At 38.4% G+C, this 20,262-nt stretch overlaps 1 protein-coding gene and 1 long non-coding RNA gene across 4 annotated transcripts; both read left to right on the top strand.

The window, feature by feature from the left end:
- The first annotated feature begins 440 nt into the window (after positions 1-440).
- LOC124218177 (ATP-binding cassette sub-family C member 4-like) lies at positions 441-13,174 on the top strand. The gene is made up of 18 exons (XM_069135430.1): positions 441-810; positions 4,418-4,529; positions 4,594-4,972; positions 7,128-7,259; positions 7,336-7,527; positions 7,605-7,913; positions 7,982-8,086; positions 8,155-8,586; positions 8,738-9,043; positions 9,148-9,282; positions 10,040-10,387; positions 10,418-10,607; positions 10,706-10,936; positions 11,019-11,090; positions 11,265-11,527; positions 11,748-12,193; positions 12,335-12,464; positions 12,555-13,174. Exons 3-18 carry the CDS (start codon positions 4,721-4,723, stop codon positions 12,747-12,749), a joined length of 3,738 nt encoding a protein of 1,245 aa, XP_068991531.1. The 5' UTR covers positions 441-810; positions 4,418-4,529; positions 4,594-4,720; the 3' UTR covers positions 12,750-13,174.
- Positions 13,175-15,329: 2,155 nt separating this feature from the next.
- On the top strand, positions 15,330-19,898 carry LOC124214410 (uncharacterized). 3 transcript variants are annotated; one of them, XR_011177566.1, is made up of 8 exons: positions 15,330-15,712; positions 16,960-17,072; positions 17,313-17,426; positions 17,699-17,812; positions 18,053-18,136; positions 18,243-18,318; positions 18,402-18,467; positions 18,821-19,898. It is a non-coding gene; the product is annotated as an uncharacterized lncRNA (long non-coding RNA). The 3 variants fall into 3 exon arrangements; XR_011177565.1 differs by having other exon boundaries at positions 15,330-16,743; XR_006882120.2 differs by lacking the exon at positions 15,330-15,712 and having other exon boundaries at positions 16,752-17,072.
- Positions 19,899-20,262: the final 364 nt, after the last annotated feature.

The following is a 20,262-nucleotide window of genomic DNA, read 5'->3' as shown; positions in this document are numbered from 1 at the left end:
ACTGACAACAGAAATGCAACGTGACGTCAGAGCAATAAAGTAACAAACCTTATCACCGAAAAATACTTCAGAGAATAATCAACGAAATTAGCAGAATAAATGCTTGAAACAAAAATCACTTGTACCGTCTGACTCGAGATAACTGATGAACGATAACCTCGACTTATTTATATTCAGATGCCAGCCGTTTTTGATGGTAAGTTTTCTAATCAGTATGTGAGGGTAATACGATGACTTACTTACAGTACAAGTGTGAGCGTAACACGTTCTCAAGCCTCTTTTCTCAAAATCTTATTTCTATTCTCTTTGAAGGCTGTTCAAGACGCAATCACAACTTTACGTTAAATATTCGAAGAGCTTGCGAATCTAAGATTTACGTATAGTTTTCTTCTAAACAGAAACGAAGTCTCGAAGTTTGTATATATTCTTTTACCTATTTTGTGGATAATTCTGAATGTTAATCTCTCAACGATTGAAACTGAAAAGAAAAAATGTGAATAAAATTCGATAAGCTTGTTCGTTTAATCATTTGTGCTTTGACTGGAACTAAGCTTGTTGAATAATTCAAGGGAAGAAAATTAATGATTATAATAATGAATTGACTGATTCGATATTTCCATTCTTCAACGAATTCCTGCTTTATGTTTCCGGCATATGACGATGATGAAATATATTACGTCTAAAAGAGAATAAATGTCAAAACTGCCTCGTGAAGCGGACGTGCAATAAATGAAACATGGAGAACAAGATGAAACACAGCCTGAAGAGTCCAGAGGAAACAGCGAGTTTCTTGAACGCGTTATATTTCGGGTGAGAAAATTATGATAACAATGGGTTTAAAAAAGTACATGATTGCCGTTGATGAATTTTGTGCGGAATTTTTTTTCTTAAATTTCAACTACTCGTACCGGTACAGCCCTTAATCACATATATTCCTTAGTACTGATCCAGTCTTTGAGCAACGACTGATACTTATATGAATATAGATAACCATCACATAAATATAGAGTATAAATTATCCAATCAAGTGATTGCATTACTATTATTTACACATCGGAATTAATCCTTTTGAAAGCCTGTCAGAAAATTCTTCATCAATATCAAAATCAATTGTTGACGCATAATTGTTTATTAGTCAATTACCAACCGTCATTGAACAATTTGTAGGATCTCACTCCACAAAGTTAGGATTTCTGCTTCTTAGTGCAATATGAATATTAGTACGTTCAATCAGATTTTGGAGTTCTATGTTGCTTATATTGCAATTAACCCATTATTGCATAAATTATGAAGGAGATGGAATAAAAATTTCACATTTACTCGAATAGTTTGACAGTTTGCACTTACCATAGATAACAAAAGAAAAAAAAAATACATTCAATATAACAAAAAATGTACAAGTAGTATTCAAAGTTGGTTTTTCGAAAACAGTCTTTTAACATACTGAAAAAAAAATTAGAAACTTTAGCAGCCAAAAAGCCAATCATGGCTTTATATGAGGTAAGTAGTTAACAGTTTTGTAAACAATTACAGCATCCCGATGTTCAAAATAAATATTAATCGACGGAAGATCATATTCCTCAGATGCGTTTGAATAATCATGATATCTCTTATTCATTGGTTCCGTGTCCGTAAACAACAATTTACTTTATTTTCTCATTATCGTGAAATGGAATCTAAATTTATGATGTATACGTTATTACTGATTTCACTGGCAAAATGTGAAGAGTCGGAATAGTAGCAGAATTTTTCAAGTTCCGAGAATTTCTATTTAGAAATGATTATCTTTTAGTGGCTTTTAAAATAATATCATTGATATGTTTAACAAATTTCAATTAAGAATCGAAAATAATACCTAAGTCTTTTATTAAGTATACGATCACAAATATGCATATGATTTTGGTACCTACAATTAAACTGAAGAATTGAGTTATGTTGATACAAAAATAGAAAACGAGACATTTTTTCATCATTTTACAATTTCATCAACATCAAGTTGAAGATAAAATAAGTTCATATTGTTATCAATCTCCAGAGCAATTTTCAAGTCATAAGCCTATGTAATTCAGCCTCATTCACATACCTAGGTAAGTCATTTATAAGAGTGGAAAATAATATTGGGCCAAGAAAAGTTTTTTGGGGAATGCCAGTTGAATTTTGAAATTAATCAGATTGTAAATTCTGAACCTTTACTCAAGTCTTCTTTCTTATTATAATCGGAGATCTATTTCACTGGTCCGATTGATTCGGAAATCGCTTCATCTTCTCACTCAGAATTCAATGATCAAATTTATGAAAGGCCATGCTTTGTTGTGCCATTGAAAGAATATCTCATCTGCTGTTATCGCCAACCACTTCACCTTTCAGGCTATCAAATATCCTAGCGATTGCATTTGTCATGGAAACTGATTATTAATTAACAACATCTGATCTACTTTAATTTTTGAAAACATGTGCGATGACGGTACCATTCCATGTTCCTCGAGCATTGCCTTCAACTAATAACTCGTTATACAAAATGAGCTACACCTGAGCAAGGTTCTCCGGAGTTTTCCTTATCGCTTGTGCGAATGCGGGTGTTTGATTTGATCGACTTGGGGTAGTTTATACATTTTAATAAGTACTTCTCCAATTCATTCCATGCGCAATAATCGCATACTCGATATCAATGACATTTGTGTACTCGGGAGCTGAGAGAATTCCCTTCAAATCTCCCAAAAAAAATCTCAAGGTATTGAAAGCAATAGCTTTGATATGAATTTCTCATTTCAAAGTGTTTTAAGATTAAGAAAATTCGATCTCATTCTACCTTGACTTATTTCGTTTAGTCAACTATTTTCCACAACTTCAACAGGTCACAATTTTTTCATAACGTTTTGCTGTCCAATATTCAATTTTCTAATATTACATGAACATTAATTGAAATCAACAAAGAGCAGTATTCAACTGAGCATTGGGAAGAAAATCAATTCTACGATGAAATTGGAAAAATCTGTTGGCTAAACACAACAAGCCAAGGTGGAGTGGAATCGATTGATTCTAATGAGCTTTTCTGGATTTCAAAAGACTCTGAAATGAAAATTCGCTAGAGAATAAATGTTATTGGAAACTAACGTACGATTATCACGAATGAGAAATGACTAATATTATCACTTCCCGTTACAAAACAGGTAGGAGTAGCGAAGCGCGTTATTCGGCGCCGTACTCTTCATTATTATGCACCCGGCGCAAAATCCACGTCTTATAATAATACGAAAATTGCACTCACCTTTGGTCTAACATGATTTGCCCAAGTTATTACTGATATTATAAAATCGTAACAAAATGTGTCCGAACATCTGCCATTTCTTCTACCGTTGGATTCTTCAGAAACGATTATGACCAGCAAATCGCTGTGTTATGTCCTCCAGGCCTCGGATTCTTTTTCCAAACAGCTACCTTACATCCTACATGCTCCTCTTATCATAACCTCGCTGCCTCGCCTCACACGTCGAATCAGCAGAATGCTCCCTTTACTGTTAAACAGCAACTAACCAGCCACTTGACTCCTTCCTCCATTCAACCCCTCAACAATATCGATTCCTTCAACCTCCTCTCATTTCTTGCATGGGATATAGTGGAGAGTAAGTGCATAATCGACATGTACGGACTTTAAAATAGACTAATCACCATCTTGGCTAGGCGTAGATAGATTATGTTCCGGTAGTCGCGCATCGGAATGTTCACCATCTATCGCGTAACAACTGTAGTCGATATTTCGTAAAATACCGAACCGCAGTACCTGCAGGAGCAACAATGATAGCTTCCACCTTGCCTTGGGAAGTTGGTCTGCGATCAGGGCCTGAGTTTCCATGTATTAGTTTTTGCGTCATTTGGGTCCCGCATGGCCACTGACTAACCAGGACGTCCTTAGTACTCGTCCCGCGATCCAGTTGCGATTCGGCATTCTGTTTTTCGGTTCCGTAGATACCGAGTTCTTCCTTGGCTGCCGTCCTATTTTTCATCCGAAAACACGCTCGGTGGGCGCCGAACCTGTAATATCTTACACCGTACCGAGTTCGGGGGTTCGAGATGTTTTCGAGTTCTATACATTGAATGTTTTCGAGCGATTAACAAATATTAATAATAATAATGCTTCATCTTATTTTAGAGCTTCTCTTAGCGAGAGGTATAAAAATATTCTTACTGGCAAACGCAATTCATGGATAGTTGAGCTGAAAATAGGTTTTCGATTCAAATTGTTGTTCATTAGATATTGAAATCGATGAATAAAATAGTGCAAAAACGAGATGATGACTTTGGGCATAATAACAGCTTTTCGGAAATCGTTATAAATACAGTAAACCTGAAGTTCGAGACTCCTGATTCGGACGAAATACGTACCTGACTCCTCACGACAAAATGTATCGAATTTTAGTTGGACGTTGCCGATCTTCTTAAAAGGAGCGAAGCGTGATTTGCAGATCACAGATTTGTACGATCCCTTAAAATCCGACGAGTCCAAGGGACCTCGGTGACCGTCTCGAACGGTAGGTACAGTCAATGACTTTTATTCCTGGGTTTTACACTTCTTCAAAGCTTACTTGAATTTAGAGAGTGGAAGAAGGAGTTGGCGAAAGCGAAGGAAATTCCTAGGCTTGGAGAAGGCAGTAAGAAGAAGAAGCCGAAGAGACAGCCAAGTCTGGCTTGGGCTCTGTTTCGAGTCTTGTGGGTTCCTTACATGGTGCAAGGACTGTGTCTCTTCGTGCTGTCAGTGGTGCTACAGCCTCTGCAGCCCGTGGTCCAGGGCTGGGTGATCAGCTACTTCAATCCAGGCGAAAACCCCATGACCCGAAGCCAGGTTGTTCTCTACGCAACCATCCTGATCCTTCTCATTCTGAGCAACGTTTTCATTGCTCAGCACGCCATATTGCGAAATCAGGAAATCGGAATGCGCGTCAGGGTCGCGTGCTGTTCCATGATATACCGAAAGGTAAGTGGTTCTCTTATTCGAAACCCTGTGAAATCTTATCAAAGGCCACAGAACGATAAGCGTAATGACTCGGTCACAAAAGTATATCTGGATCATGTTTTGATGGTATGTTGGTACTGGTGGGATGCGTCGATCCTGCAAGTTTCAAATCTTTGTCTAACTTGGTGTTCAAATAAATCGATAAAAATGTAAGATCATATGATAATTTTTTTCTCAAAAGCAGCAAACGATTTGAATGAAATTCAGATACGTTATAAGCGTATACAAAGATCATACTGGGAAACAATCACAGCTCATGAACTTCATAATAATCATTAGAAACAGGCGATTTTTTTACGAAATTCTTTTCTCCTTACTGATGACGTTCTAGAACAATTTTTAAACCAACTGTTCAAAGAACAAATTGATCAAAAGGTATGCCATACTGAGAAAAAAACCGATTTTATAATATAAGAATCAATCTATTATATTTCAATGTTTGTACTTTTGAGACAATAGCAAAGAAGTTTATTTGATAAATTAAAGTACAAACAACTTTAGATATTGAAAATAATAATATAAAATCAATTTTTTTTTTTATCAAAATATTAATATATTCAAACGTTCAGCATAAACTATATTTAAATATTGACAATTCTACTTAAAATATCCTTTTGCATTTTGAAAGAGCAATATAAATAATAGTTATCAATATATTGATTCAATCGTAATCAATTTCTCGGTACTCTTACGGAAAAAAACCCTAATTTTACCCCCAAAATAACCCTCCACCTCTAAAGGGTAAATTCGTACCCCTTAATTCAGGGTTAACCTCGAAGTTGAAGGTTTAATCCCAAGTCGAGGGTTTACTCCCAAGTTGAGGGTTTACTCCCAAATTGAGGGTTTACCTCCAAGTTGAGGGTGAACCTCCCAATCGAGGATTCACTTTGAAAGAATTCTCGACTCAAGAGCTGATTGTGTCATTTTATTGGGATTATAGATGTAACGGTATTACAAAAGTGCATTGCACACCATTAGTAAATACAATAAAAACTGACTAATCAAGAAGTTGTCTGGTTATTTCTCATTTGATATCTTCACGCAATCATATACATATATTACATATGCATTTGGATATTCATTTGTATCATTGAATGCCACGAAAATTATATATGAACATTATTAAATTCTTGTATATCTATACGGATTCGCGTTCAATACAGAAGGAGGGTATAATGTATCCGCTCGCAGAAATATAATATGGTAAAATCGTATGGTCGAAAACCCAAAATTTTCGATCTGCGAATTTTAAAACAACGAACGAACAGCGTACCGAATTTGGGATTTACGATAAATCACCTATTGGAATAACTATTTTCCCAAAAGCTCATTCAACCAACCGCTTTATTATCCGAAAAAGTATATCCGGAACATTCGGCATTCTGAATGTCGACGCACAGAATGTGGAGATACAGAAGAATGAAAGTTCCCAAATGAAAAATTGAGAGCGGCTAATCGAACAGCCACACAACCGCAAAAATTAGCTGTCTACAATCGAAGTTGAGAAAGAGCGAAATTACGATCCCCAAAATGCAGAAAGGCCAGAAAGACGAAAGGCCGTGATACAGTTGTCATAGTTATGTAGACTTGTGCTACATAGCACTAGACACCGGCCATCGGATGCGTGTGGCGTTGCAGAGAATGTATGTAATTCTGACGTCATCCAACATTAGGGAATTTTGGCATTTAACGGGTCTTTAACGGGTTTCAATATTTCCACATTTCGTGTCTTTGGTCAGTGGTAACTGCTAAATTTGAATTCGTAGATTTTCTATTAAGACAAGAGTCTGACATTTGAAAATTCGATTTTTTGACTCTTTGGTACTTTGGCAATTCAATATTTTGACCTTCGTAACCTTGGCTATTCTCAAAACAAATGTCGGGTCAAATTTATTATCACATTTTTGCGTCTTGAATTTTCATTTTTCTCAAAGTCTTCTTTTGGTGTTTGTGTTTTTTTTTTTTTTTTTCAACTGCCGGTAATTCAAGTTACGGGATTTCGTCTCGTCGACTTTTTTGCCTTTCGTATTTTTGTACCCCTCCTTACTCGCTCGTAACTAACAATGACTGGCAGCCTGGAAGACTCAGCTACAAAGACGTCGTTCTCAAATTTCAGCTTCTGCGCCTCGATCTGGCCTCGGTTGACAAAATAGCTGCAGGCCGAGTGGCCAACTTGATTAGCAACGACGTGGCGAGGTTCGACTACGTTATGAGTTACCTCCACTACATTTGGATCATGCCGTTGCAAGTGAGTGGGCGACGTTTTTTAAAGCATGACCTTTGAGTAGTCTGATGAAACTGTGCGGGTGCGTGAATTGTCACAGTTTTTGGTGATAGGATACGTGTTGTGGCAATTCGTCGGTGTGATTGCCTTGGTGGGAATAGCGGTGATGATTATCCAGGCGATGCCGATCCAGTTCTACGTCGGCCGCCTTACGGCGAAATTGAGATCCAAAATCGCGGTGAAGACGGACGAACGAGTGCAGCTGATGGGCGAGCTGATTTCTGGAATAGAGGTTGAGAGGTTTTTAGAGGCGATCACATGATTTACGCAAGAAAACGAGCGATTTAACGTGTGGCTTCACTATCGCAGGTTGTAAAAATGTACGCGTGGGAAAAACCGTTTGAACAGGAAGTGTCAAAAATTCGTTCACTGGAGGTGAAATTGATCTCCATCTCATCTTACCTTTCGGTTATACTCATGAGCATTACGACGTCGTCGAGGAAAGTTTCTCTGTTCGCGACTCTGATGACGTTTATCTTAATGAGAAACCAGCTCACTGCCGAAATCACCTTCGCACTCGCTACATTATTCGAAATTCTGGGGGTGCTGTGTGCTATAAAGGTTCGCAAGGCAATCATCGGAGCTTCCGAAACAAAGGTGTCTTTAAGGAGGATCACTGTAAGTTCAGGACAATTTGTTTCCGTACTAATGACCGGTTGGCAAATTCTTGTTCACGTTATTTTCAGGAATTCTTACTACTGGACGAAGTCAACCATGGAAAAGATATTCAATCTGTGCCTGCCGATAAAAGCCGTGATGCATTGGGTGAAACCGGACCAGGAGAGCAAATGGTAATTGCTGTCGTCATGTCACGTAGGTTTGTAAATGAAAATGTCTTTGATACGAATCGTTGATTCAGCTGCTGTTGGATGAAGGAAGTTCGGTGGAGAAAATCGCTTCAGCTCCGAACAGTGAAATTCAGAGTATCGGAAACACCTCGAGTGAATGCAATGTTGAGTTTGAAATAATTCGGGTTTCCGCTAACTGGGTTCACGAACAGCTACCACCCACCTTGTTCGATCTCTCGACGAAGGTCAAGAGTCGGACACTTTCAATGCTTGTGGGGCCCGTCGGCTCCGGGAAGTCGTCCTTACTTCACCTGCTTTTGGGCGAGTTATCAGTGGGTGCTGGAAAAATGTCATTTTTCACCACCAAAAACAACACCAAAACTGAAATCAACCATTCCGACATTAGCATATCATACGCTAGCCAAGACCCTTGGATCTTCGCCGCATCAATACGCGACAACATAATATTTGGCCAACCTTACGAGAGAGATCGATATCAAGAGGTAAATAGATATAAGTTACCACTTGATTGGTCATTTGTTACAAATAAGTGTACGAACATTCTCGAGTACCAAATTTCTCTTCTCTCACGCCAACTCTAAGGTGAAATAACACGTTTTCATGTATCCTATCTTACCCATGTATTATTCGTAGGTAACTAGAGTCTGCGCGCTAGACGAAGACTTCGAGCAGCTGCCTCAGGGTGATTTGACTTACGCAGGGGAAAAAGGAGCGACTCTGTCCGGAGGCCAGAAGGCTCGGGTTAACCTGGCAAGAGCTCTCTACAGAGACGCCGATCTATACTTACTCGACGATCCTCTCAGCGCTGTGGATTCAAAAGTGGGAAATCACTTGTTTAAGGAGTGCATCCAGGGTTTCTTGAGGGACAAAACTCGAATCCTCGTCACCCATCAGCTGCAATTTCTTCCAGAAGCTGATAGTGTCATCGTTATCAATCGAGTGAGTGGTACTTTACTTCACTTAGAATCTTGAGTAACAGTTCTGAAGATTGAACCTGATGAAAGGATTCAAGCAACATCGTCTGATTGACTCATCAATTTCAGGGTAGTGTCAAGTACCAGGGTACTTATGAAGAACTGCTTCACTCTGGACTAAACCTATTGGATACTGTGAAGTTAGAGGAATTTGATGCGCCCACAGAAGATGAGGAGATTCTCGAAAAGACCGCAGAAGACAGGGTAAAATCAGAAAATTCGTATACAGAATAGCTTTAGGCATGACAACACGATAACGGCAGGAAATGTGGGATTTTTTTCACGCAAACGATTTACATGATGATTACGTCAATATTGAAGAGCATGTGGAAAAATCCTCGTCGTAATCTATTACTGTGTTTCCCCTGCGAGCGAAATTGGTGCTCGGCTGTTAAAAAACGGTGTATACACCTTTAATAAAGGACTACATTATACATACTAGAGGGGCTTTGTCCCCCTGCACGCTTCGCACGCCAACGGCGGCGCGATTTGAAAAAATTGCCTATTTCTTCTAGATTTTTATCTAAACTTTCACCCATGCCGACAATAGGGTGGATTTTTCCGTTCCAAATACACGTGTTTAGAACACATTTTCAGTAAGTATTTTATTGTAAGAGTAAGAATGCCCAAAAAATGTATTACTGCGAGGGTTGAGAGGTCATTACTGCAACTATCTGAGACAAAATTGATTTCATCATAGTAATGCAATCGCGACGAATTGCACACCCTCGAAATCTGCCTTTTTCGTCATTTCCAAGGTATGTAATTCATCGCGATTGCTTGGTATTTTGCACGGTATTTCAGAGGATGGAAGAATCCATCCTGTTATCGGCACGGGTTAGAGTTCAGATGATTAATTACAAATTCTTACTGAACTGAGGCGCTATATCGACTACTATTTTAATTGATCACGATATTTTATTTGGAGAATAAGTTTTGTATGTCTTTTAAGTGATGACAGTACTTTCAGGATCCAGCTACAGTTGTGAATGGCAACGACGAATCAAGCGAACTCCCAGAGAGCACAGAGACTTCGTCATTAGATGTAAAACAGGAGGAGGTAGCAACTGGAGAAATGTCAAACCATGTGTACAAGAGCTACATTACAGCGGGTGGTAACATGTGTACACTGATTACAGCCGCTGCAGCTTTCGTTATCACGCAAGTATCAACTAATGCAAGTGAGTACTGGATAACATATTGGACGAACCAAAATGCTCACAGAGCCACGTTCACACTGTCAAACGGCTCTTTTTCCGATTCTGCTATCAGCCGCAATTCTACCAGGTATAACCATCAGCAGCTAGACTCGACAATCGAATCTTAATGGCTGGACGAACATGGACTGCTTCGTAATAACATGGCAATTTACGTTTACTGCATACTCATAGCAACCTATATTCTAAGTATGATCTTTCGTAACGTGTTTTACTTTCGAATATGCATGAACGCCAGTCGGAACTTACACAACTCGATGTTCGCTAATCTGTTGCAAGCCACCATGAGATTCTTCCAAACTAACCCATCCGGTACGATAAATGATCATATATTTTGTGACTTCAGTTTCCAAATCCAGCCTTTGTACAGAAACTTGAGTGATTAGTTACTTTCCCTTGTCACAATGCAGGGAGGATTTTAAACCGATTTTCAAAGGATGTCGGAACCATGGACGAGCAGCTGCCAGTAACGATGCTTGACGCTCTTCAGATCTTTACCCTAATATTAGGCATATTCGCAATGGTGAGCATCGCGAATCCACTGACGATCATACCACTGGTTATCGTAGGTGGACTGTTCTATGTAATAAGAATTTACTACCTTAGAACGGCTCAGAATATTAAGCGACTTGAAGGACTCGGTAAGTTATGAGTCAGTTTTATTCTCTCATCGAGCGTTATAATTTGCACTTATTGTCAGCACCAGACCGTGAATTAACTCAGTATGTCTTTATTCGACAGTCTCCAAGATAGGCACACTAGTGCCTGTTACTGGATCATTGCAACAGAAACTGCGTTTGGATTCACCCTTGACCTGATTTTGTGTGGTCTGACGACTTTCGTTTGCTTCTTGTTTATTCTGATGGGCAAGGGTTAGTTTCTATTGATTGTTACTGATCGTCACGGATCGCCAAACCCGCGAACAAGGTTATTGAAGAGATTTCCGATTATGACTTCTGAAACTTGTAGGTAATGTTCTCGGAGGCAATGTTGGGCTGGCCATTTCGCAGTGCCTCGCCTTGGGCGGAATGGTTCAGTTCGGGATGCAACAGAGCGCCACGGTCATCTCATTATTCACAGCAGTGGAGAGGATCCTCCAGTACACGAATCTGCCAAACGAGGGACCTTTCAAAACTGACAAACCACCTCCGGACACTTGGCCTTCTGAAGGCAGTTTAGTCTTCAGAGATGTCTCCATGAGATATGTCCGCAACAAGCCGCTAGTGCTGAAGGTAATCTTTTGACTAACAATAAAAATATTTCTCCTAAAAAGGTATAAACTCTATCTTTTCGGTCCGGAGAACCAAGGAAACATTTTGTCCTGATACTCCACACTTTACTCCATAATACGTTTCTTCAATGGGATCGTACACGTGATTTCTCATGCGCAGTGTCGAAGGTACATGAAAAGGTCTTTTATCCCAATTTTTTCATTCTTATACTGAATATTAGAACCTGAATGTGAAGATAAATCCTGGCTGGAAAGTTGGAATTGTCGGAAGAACCGGTGCTGGAAAATCTTCGCTTATATCAGCGCTGTTTCGTTTGACCGGAGATGAACTGGAGGGTGAAATAATACTGGATGAAGTAAACACGAAGTCGATAGGACTGCACGAGCTGCGTCCTCGAATCTCGATCATTCCTCAGGAGCCAATTTTGTTCTCCGGAAGTCTCCGCTACAACTTGGACCCATTTGGTCAATACTCGGACGCCGAGCTGTGGGACAGTCTCCGAGAACTCGAACTTGGCGATGCAGTACGATCCCTCGACTTCCCTGTAACTGGCGGCGGAGCAAACTTCAGTGTTGGACAGCGCCAACTCATATGCTTGGCTAGAGCCATACTGAAGAACAATCGATTGCTGGTTCTTGACGAAGCTACCGCAAACATCGACCATGGGTCAGTATAAATAGTATCAGGCTCATTTCCAGCGTCGTTGTGTATTATCCGACAGCGTGACCTTGCTCTGGTCTCATTTCATGACTTGTCAACGACTTTGTGGATAACGATGAGATCAATGAGCGGCTTCTATCATTGCAGCTCCGATGCTTTGATCCAAAACACCATCAAACGGAGGTTTGCCGATTACACGGTGCTCACCGTGGCTCATCGACTGAACACCGTAATGGACAGCGATCGAGTTATGGTCATGAGAGAGGGTCGCATTGTGGTTTGTAGCTTCATGTCCGAGTTGTTCAATCTTGTCGAGTGTAAATCGACCTTGATGAATAATTACCTACTGCCTATCTATTATGTACAGGAGTTCGGTCATCCTCATTTACTGTTGCGAAATCCGAACGGTCATTTCTCGAGATTGCTTCAACAGACGGGAAAGGAGATGACGGAAAAACTTACAGGAATTGCCGAGAGTGCCTATTGGACAAGCCCCAAATCCAGAGAGGATTTTACAGACATCGTCATTCGTAACAGTGAAAACGTTATAACGAAACTATAGTTACAGTAACCATAGGCTTTCCTGATAAAACGTATCATGTATTGTACTGTATACTGTATTTTTTTGTCAGCATATTATTGTTACCATTTCACACCAACGATCTGTAATTACGAATTTCACGAACGTACAAATTTTTACCATAACGGTAATCGGTCACTTTTTTTCTCTAGATATCATAATGTGCCACAATAATTGTAAGATATTTCCTCGGGATTCATGCATTTGTAGAATCTGGTGATATCGTACCGCGTCAACTATGAGGTGAACAGCTGTTGTCATAAAAAGAGAGAGCGACAGTGATAGTGAAAAAATGTCAGGAATTATTTGGTATATACAGCGTCGCTATTCGAACCTCGAGTTTCTAAATTAATAAAGGGAGTACACATTTACAGACTTTTTTCCGATCAATTATCAATATGAGTGAAAAACGAGTGTACAGGCGGGAATATGCACAATTCAATGTGCCCTCTAAGTACGTATCACTTCGTATGATGTTTCAATATCACTACACGAAAAGCGAGATCCAGCTCGATGACGTGTACGTGCAGAAAGGTCCGGCTCTGGTATTTTTGCTTGATTCCACGGCAAAGTTGGCACTAATTTCTTCATTTTAATGATCTAAGCGTAAGTAAATATTTCCGTACTGTCTTTTGATCTAGCCTGCAACTTCTACGGAAGACACCTTCAATAGTACTGAGAAGGGTATAGCATAGTCTGGCAATCCTCCGGCGATGGTTGCTCCACCCTGACGAGTCTGTCGCTTTGATATATCGAATTAAATTATGTTGAGTACAGACTAAATAATTTCCCGATTGATTTTCGGATGAGAATTGGTACCAGACTTGCACAAGGTTGCAGAATGAACCGTCTCATTGACTTTATAATAACGGTGCTCAGATTCGAACATGTTTTTCATCATATTGCCAGAGTACGTACGCGCTGCTCTCGTCTATCTTTTTATAATCTGTCTGTATGTTTCTACTGCGATATTGATCTGGCTTTACAAAGACAAAATACTGCCAATGAAACGAAAATTATATTTGGATTGGAGCCTCGTTATTATAACCGTTGACTGAAGAATATAAAGACAGTTGACCCAATGGGCTTTGGTGTGACGACCGAAAATCGTCGTGCGCTTGCGCTCCCTGAGATGTTCCAGCGGTAGAGTTGAGATCTGATTGCAGAACATCAGAGAGTTACCGATTTCGATATGATGCTGGCTACATTCACCTTCGGAGTAACACAATCTTCGCAATGGTAGGCCCAAGCCAGTACAAAGCCTGTGTGTACGTACCGACTTGTCGGCGATGAAAGAAATTAATAATAAATATTTCTTCCAAAATTCGTAGCAAAACAGTGATTTAATAATAGTACAGGTACCCGAGAGAAGAATGTATACATAGATAATGAATAATAATAGATCAGATGTAATAATGATGCGGAGACCAAAAAGTCTATACGTATGTGTGGTCCATGTACGATATTAATATATATTACATGATCCATTTACGATTAATACGTGATGCATACTATAAATTTTATAAGTTTTCCAGGAGACAAACTAGATTATCTACAATAATACGTCGATAATATAAAAATAGGAGAATTATTCATTTCGGAATGGGATTCTATTCGACACGCGCTCGGTGTATTACATTACATTAATATTCATAATTATTCCAACAACTTTTCATTTGCTCTCTCGACCTTGAATTTTCGTAGGCATAGAATCGAAACGCTGTTTTAGCTAGTCGCAAGTAAAGTATCTACGTTGGGTAGAGAAGCAGAATTGTTTTTCGAAAGGTGTTCGGAAGGGAAAAAATTCAGAGTAACTGTAATACATCAAGGATGCGCTAATTTTGATCAAGATGAAATGGATGCTCCGTATATGAGATAATATTTAACGCAATGTTCTGATTTGAAGACCTAAAAAGGTGATTGATGGCGATTTTTTTTTTTTGATAGGTATAGTTACAACCTAGTTTCTTAAAACTTCGAGTGTATATTAATACACAATTGAAAGGTACGGAAGAAAATTTTTATGATTCAACTGTCGCAGAACGACATCGGTATTGGCTGGCCCGTTAACTGGAGAATATTCTTTAGTCAACGGCTGACCGTCGAAGGGCCCAACAGCTTGAGTCTGGAATCGGCAGGAAAGATGGAGAGCGTATTTCTTGTATACAATGTAAGAACTAAAATCATTAAACATCATATCAAATCATACACCATACATCATACATCATCATCCGTCATACGTCACATCATACATAGCATTGAAGTTCGAAATGCAAGTTTGCATGTTCGGATATTCGGAAGTTCAGAAAGTGACAACGCCCAAAATTTTTTTTGTGTTGACGTCATCCATCTATATAGACGAAAATCAGCCAGCCGAATTCCTCAGTCCGGAAACAACCGTGCAGTAGAGCGGACGTATGAAAATCGCGTTCCGCAAATTTCAAATACCGGGTTCTCTACCTCCTGGATCCGGCGCTCCGGGTCCGCTACGTGGTGAAACTCGAATTCCAAGACAAGCGCTTCGTAATTTCTATGCTCCAGGTTCGCTACCTGGTAAAACTCGAGTTCCAGGACAAGTGCTCCGTCGTCTGTGCGCTCAAGGTCCACTACCAGGTGAAACTTAACTTCCAGGACAAGGGCTTCGTGGTTTCTGTGGAGCAGGTACGCTACCTGGTGAAACTCGAGTTCCAAGACAAGCGCTTCGTAATTTCTATGCTCCAGGTCCGCGACCTGGTGAAACTTGACTTCCAAGACGAGTGCTCCGTAATTTCTGCGCTCAACGGCGACTACCTGCAGGAACTCGACTTCCAGGACAAGCGCTCCGTAGTTCCTGCGCTGCAGGTCCGCGCTGCCTGGTGAAACTCGAGTTCTAGGACAAGCGCTCCGTAGTTCTGACTGTCCAGGTCCTTGACCTGACGACTTTTGACCTTACGGATTATTTTCAGGTTTACAAGTTTGATTATTGGAAACGTCATGTTTTTTACTATCAAACCAGTATTCATGCTTCATATAACATGTTGAATCGAACCCAAAAACCGAACGACCAGGATCAACAAATTGTAATTGATGAGTGGTACATGACAATACCGTCGTTCCATTATAGCTAAAATTGCTGTGCGTAGTGTTTCAAATCTGTCAGCACTTAGCTGATTGTTCTGTGGTATTTTTTCACGAAATTTATTGTCATAAAATCGCAATACGTTATACCTACGTGCATGTGTAAACGTAATTTGTAGCATTATGTAGAAAAAATTTTACGGGCAGATTCGGTTTGCGTCACATGCACAAAGACAGTGTTGATTCTGTATACAATGAAGCAAATACCAGAACTTTTTGGGGAGTGATCGTGCCCCAGTCACCCCTAAAACTATGTCATCTGGTAAAACACTGACAACGAGGAAGCGAGCGTACGAGCACAAAAACCAGTTACACTAGGCATCCGACCCCGAGCAAGCTTTGGCGACAAAACTTACGCACTCCATTTTTCTTCCCAATTCGAGATTCCAGTAGCGAGGCGCTTCAATGGCCAGCTCATCACTTCGCCATTTTATGACAATTGATGACATGAAAATTTTTTTGGTAGTTTCCAAATGTGAGTTGAAATACACTCGAAATTTTAGATAGCTTCGTTTGTTATCTCTCATTAGAAAATAAATAGACAACAATGAACGTTTCGCTTAAAAATGATCGTATTTGATTGATTTGAAGGAAAATATGTGTACTTTTCTCGATCTTTCATATGGCAGCATTTAAAGAACCCGGTTTCCACTTTGAACCGACACGAAAGATATTTTTTGTCCATTATCTGATTTTATTATTCACCTTTTTTCGGTGTTACTTGAATATTTAGTTATACAATTATTGATTGCTTTCAGTTTTCAACCATTTGTATACCATAATAATATAAATGCAATAATTATGATCAACTATTTTCATGTAAACCAATAACAAAAAGCTATGTGACTATTTGTGCACGGTGAGTATAAAATTTTTTTAATATTTAATGGTAATTGTGATTCTGTTAATCTAAACGTTTTTAAACTTGTAATGTTTATAACAAATTATTCCAATCCATTTTTGGCGCAAGCCCAAATTTTCTCATAATCTTCTTGGTAAAATGTGTTTATGAAAAAATTATATTAATCCTTACACAATATTTTTGATGTGTTCTAATACTGGAAATATTTGTTAGTATTTGAGGTATAACCCGAGGTGATAAGCGGTGGTCGTCGGACGTAGTTGAAGGTGATCAGAGGTGGTTAGAGATGGTTGCGGGTGATCAAGGTGGACGAGGATTTGTGCTAGGTGAGTGGAACATTCTTATGATATTTGATGGCAATGGTGATTGTATTTGATATTTAATTTTGCAAACTTGTCATGCTTACAATAAATTATTTCAATTCATTTTTCGCGCGAACACAATTTCAGTATATATAAATGCGCTAATGAAATTTATAATATAATTGATTAGTTGATTAATTACATTAATCCTAACACAATATTTTTGATGTGTTCTTATACTGAAAATATTTATTACTATTCCAGGTATAACCCGGGGTGGTTATCGGTGGTTGTTGGAGGTGGTCGGAGGTGGACGAGGAGGAGGACGATGAAGACGAAAAGAACAAGGTGGAGGAGGAGGACGAAGATTTGTGCTCGGTAAGTAAAAGATTTTTATAATATTTGATGGCAATTGTAAGTATATTTCATCTAAAATATTTCAAACTTGTCATGTTTACAATAAATTATGTTAATTCGATGTTCGCGAAGCACATATTCAGTAGCTATGAATGCGCTAATAAAATTTTAATAATTTTTTTATAATTTTCCCATAATCTTTTGAGCAAAATGTGTCAGTAAAATAATTATATTGATCCTTACACAATATTTTTGATTTGTTTTTATACTGAAAATATTTATCACTATTCCAGGTTTAACCCGAGGTGGTTATCGGTGGTTGTTGGAGGTGGTCGGAGGTGGACGAGGAGGAGGACGAGGAAGACGAGGAGAACAAGGTGAACAAAGAGGACAAGGATCAGTGCTCGGTGAGTAAAACATTTTTATCATATATGATGGCAATTGTAAGTATATTTCATCTGAAATATTTCAAACTTGTCATGTTTACTATAAATTATTTCAATTCATTTTTCGCGCGAGCACAAGTTCAGTGAATATGAATGCGCTAGTAAAATTTATTATATAATTGATTAGTTAATTAATTACATCAATCCTTACACAATATTGTTGATGTGTTCTTATACGGAAAATATTTATTACTATTCCAGGTATAACACGAGGTGGTTAGCGGTTGTCGTTGGAGGTGGTTTGAGGTGGTTACGGGATGGTTGCGGGTGATCGAGGATTCCAAGGTAGGCATCTTAGATTTACGAGCAAAGTCTGATTAGTACTTTGTCAATCTTGTGAGACCTATGAGATAAGTTCCTAACCAGACAAAAATATATTGAAAATTTACAGTATTTGACAACAGTGATACCTTATCACATGGACAATGGCCCACCTCATAATCAAGCTTTACAAGTCCTCATTAAGAGTAAGTTTTACAAGTTCTTGGTAACAGTACCAACAATTACTTAATAACTTCATTCGAAATTAATAATATGTTTTTGTTTTCAGTATTAAAGGCTATTAATGAGGATAGTCCAACGGTGCCCACATTATTAACGGACTACATATTGAAAGGTGGGTTGATTTCTTTCACCTTGTCTTGAATCCGTGCGAGATAAACACTTGTAAATTTCACGGTCCAGTTATTATCATGAGGTTGAAGTTCGTAATGTTATTCAGGCGATGAATTTTTAGAAAAACTTGGAATACAACTTCAGGATTGTCTGAAAATAAGTAAACCGTAATAAACCAAATAGTAATCATATAAAGTTATCAGTAATAAGCAATTGCGGGTAAAATATTAGCTTACTTTTGTAAATATTTATGAATATAGCCTCTATGAATGTTCATTGTTGGTGTATAAGGTCTGGCAACGTACCTACTTTTTGTAAGAGATGTTGAAGATTTTTAACATAATTATGTTTCAGTTCTGTGCCCCACCTACTGATCCACTGGAACATATCCTCCGACGTGACATCGCTCTGCTACGTATAAAGAAGAAAAGATTTATTAAGATGCAAATTGCTCCTCTCTTCTCGCCATTGTGCTTTCAGCCATTGTTGTGCTGTGTGTTTAAAATTTAGGACAGTATATAATATAGAATAACAGGTACAGCTACGAATATAGCACTACAATAAATCTTATAGAAATGAGCTCTCATTGAGATTTCTCTGTATTTATAACTCGACGCGAGAAGGCAAAAATCAATGTAATGCCATCTGTAAGGTAATTTGACTCGCGCTTGCACAACGAGAACTCGTTGGGCATTTTGCGGTGAAGTTTGAAAAATTGTTGTACAAGAAATTAAATAACTATAAAAATGGATAAAAAATATTATCTCTAATTGTGAATGTAGCTAATACAGCTTTAACCGTATATTGATTATGTTAATGATCTATTGTTACAAGATCGGAATTAGATAAGCTCTCTAAATACTCTTTTCTAGACTATTAATTTATATCACGTATATGTATACTATGATTACCCTTGCCACGTTTTATGTTGCGCTTGTGTAATTTGTATATTATTAACCTTACGTTTTACTCTATTTGCGACAAGTTGCGAGTGTTTCTAATTTCTTGGCAATTATTTATGTACATGTATGTGTATATATGTATATGTATACTTATGCATGTGTATATACATATGTACACACATTTAAAACTAGATTTTTACAATAAACACAGAGGTTTTAGTATATTCACATACGGATTTCTGTGTATAGGTATACTTGAACTAAAATATCCTTATCTCTAACACGGAGTATTTCGTAATTCGCATTTGTTCTTGTAACCCAATGTCCTGCATACGATGGCAAAAATCAAGATCCAACTTAATTGAGTCTCAAAGCCCTGTTGACATAAAAGCAGCTATTTGATAGAAATTATAGTTTATAGTTTACACAGCCCATTGCATGATATTTCATTATAAATACGTATGTTTCAATGTATTTAGGAATAATTTATCAAATGTACAGAGGTCATGTGCAAATAATAAATGAATTCGACCGCAGTTTGACGTATTCATTAGAGCTTTAACAACAAATTTAAGCTTTGTTACTTCTTTTATTTCAATATGGATAATCAAAAACATTTCCGACTATTCGTACTGTGGAAGCATGGGGATTAAACCAAATGTAGCAAAAGATTAGAAACAGTGATGTAGAGTACGGGTATTTTTCTAATAATGCAAACACGTGCCGCTAGCTTAGTTTTGACATATCTAGAATACCACGCCTTGCGAATTAGCTTTCCAGACAGAGATGAATGATGAATTTTAAGGACTGCATTATCGTTGTTGAATACTCTATGCCTCGTGGAAAACGAAAATCTGTAACGATAAAATTGATGCACCGGATCATCGTCGACTT

Source organism: Neodiprion pinetum, chromosome 1 (genome assembly GCF_021155775.2).
Source record: "Neodiprion pinetum isolate iyNeoPine1 chromosome 1, iyNeoPine1.2, whole genome shotgun sequence".
NCBI lineage: Eukaryota > Metazoa > Arthropoda > Insecta > Hymenoptera > Diprionidae > Neodiprion > Neodiprion pinetum.
The sequence above is the reverse complement of the archived record's forward strand: the minus strand, read 5'-3'. Positions and strand labels throughout refer to the sequence as shown.

Coding starts and splice junctions, on each gene's coding strand:
- LOC124218177 (XM_069135430.1), top strand. CDS start 4,721: ATGGTGCAAGGACTGTGTCTCTTCGTGCTGTCAGTGGTGCTACAGCCT. Junction 8,087..8,154: donor CCGGACCAGGAGAGCAAATG/GTAATTGCTGTC, acceptor TCGTTGATTCAG/CTGCTGTTGGATGAAGGAAG. Junction 9,283..10,039: donor AAAAGACCGCAGAAGACAGG/GTAAAATCAGAA, acceptor AAGTGATGACAG/TACTTTCAGGATCCAGCTAC.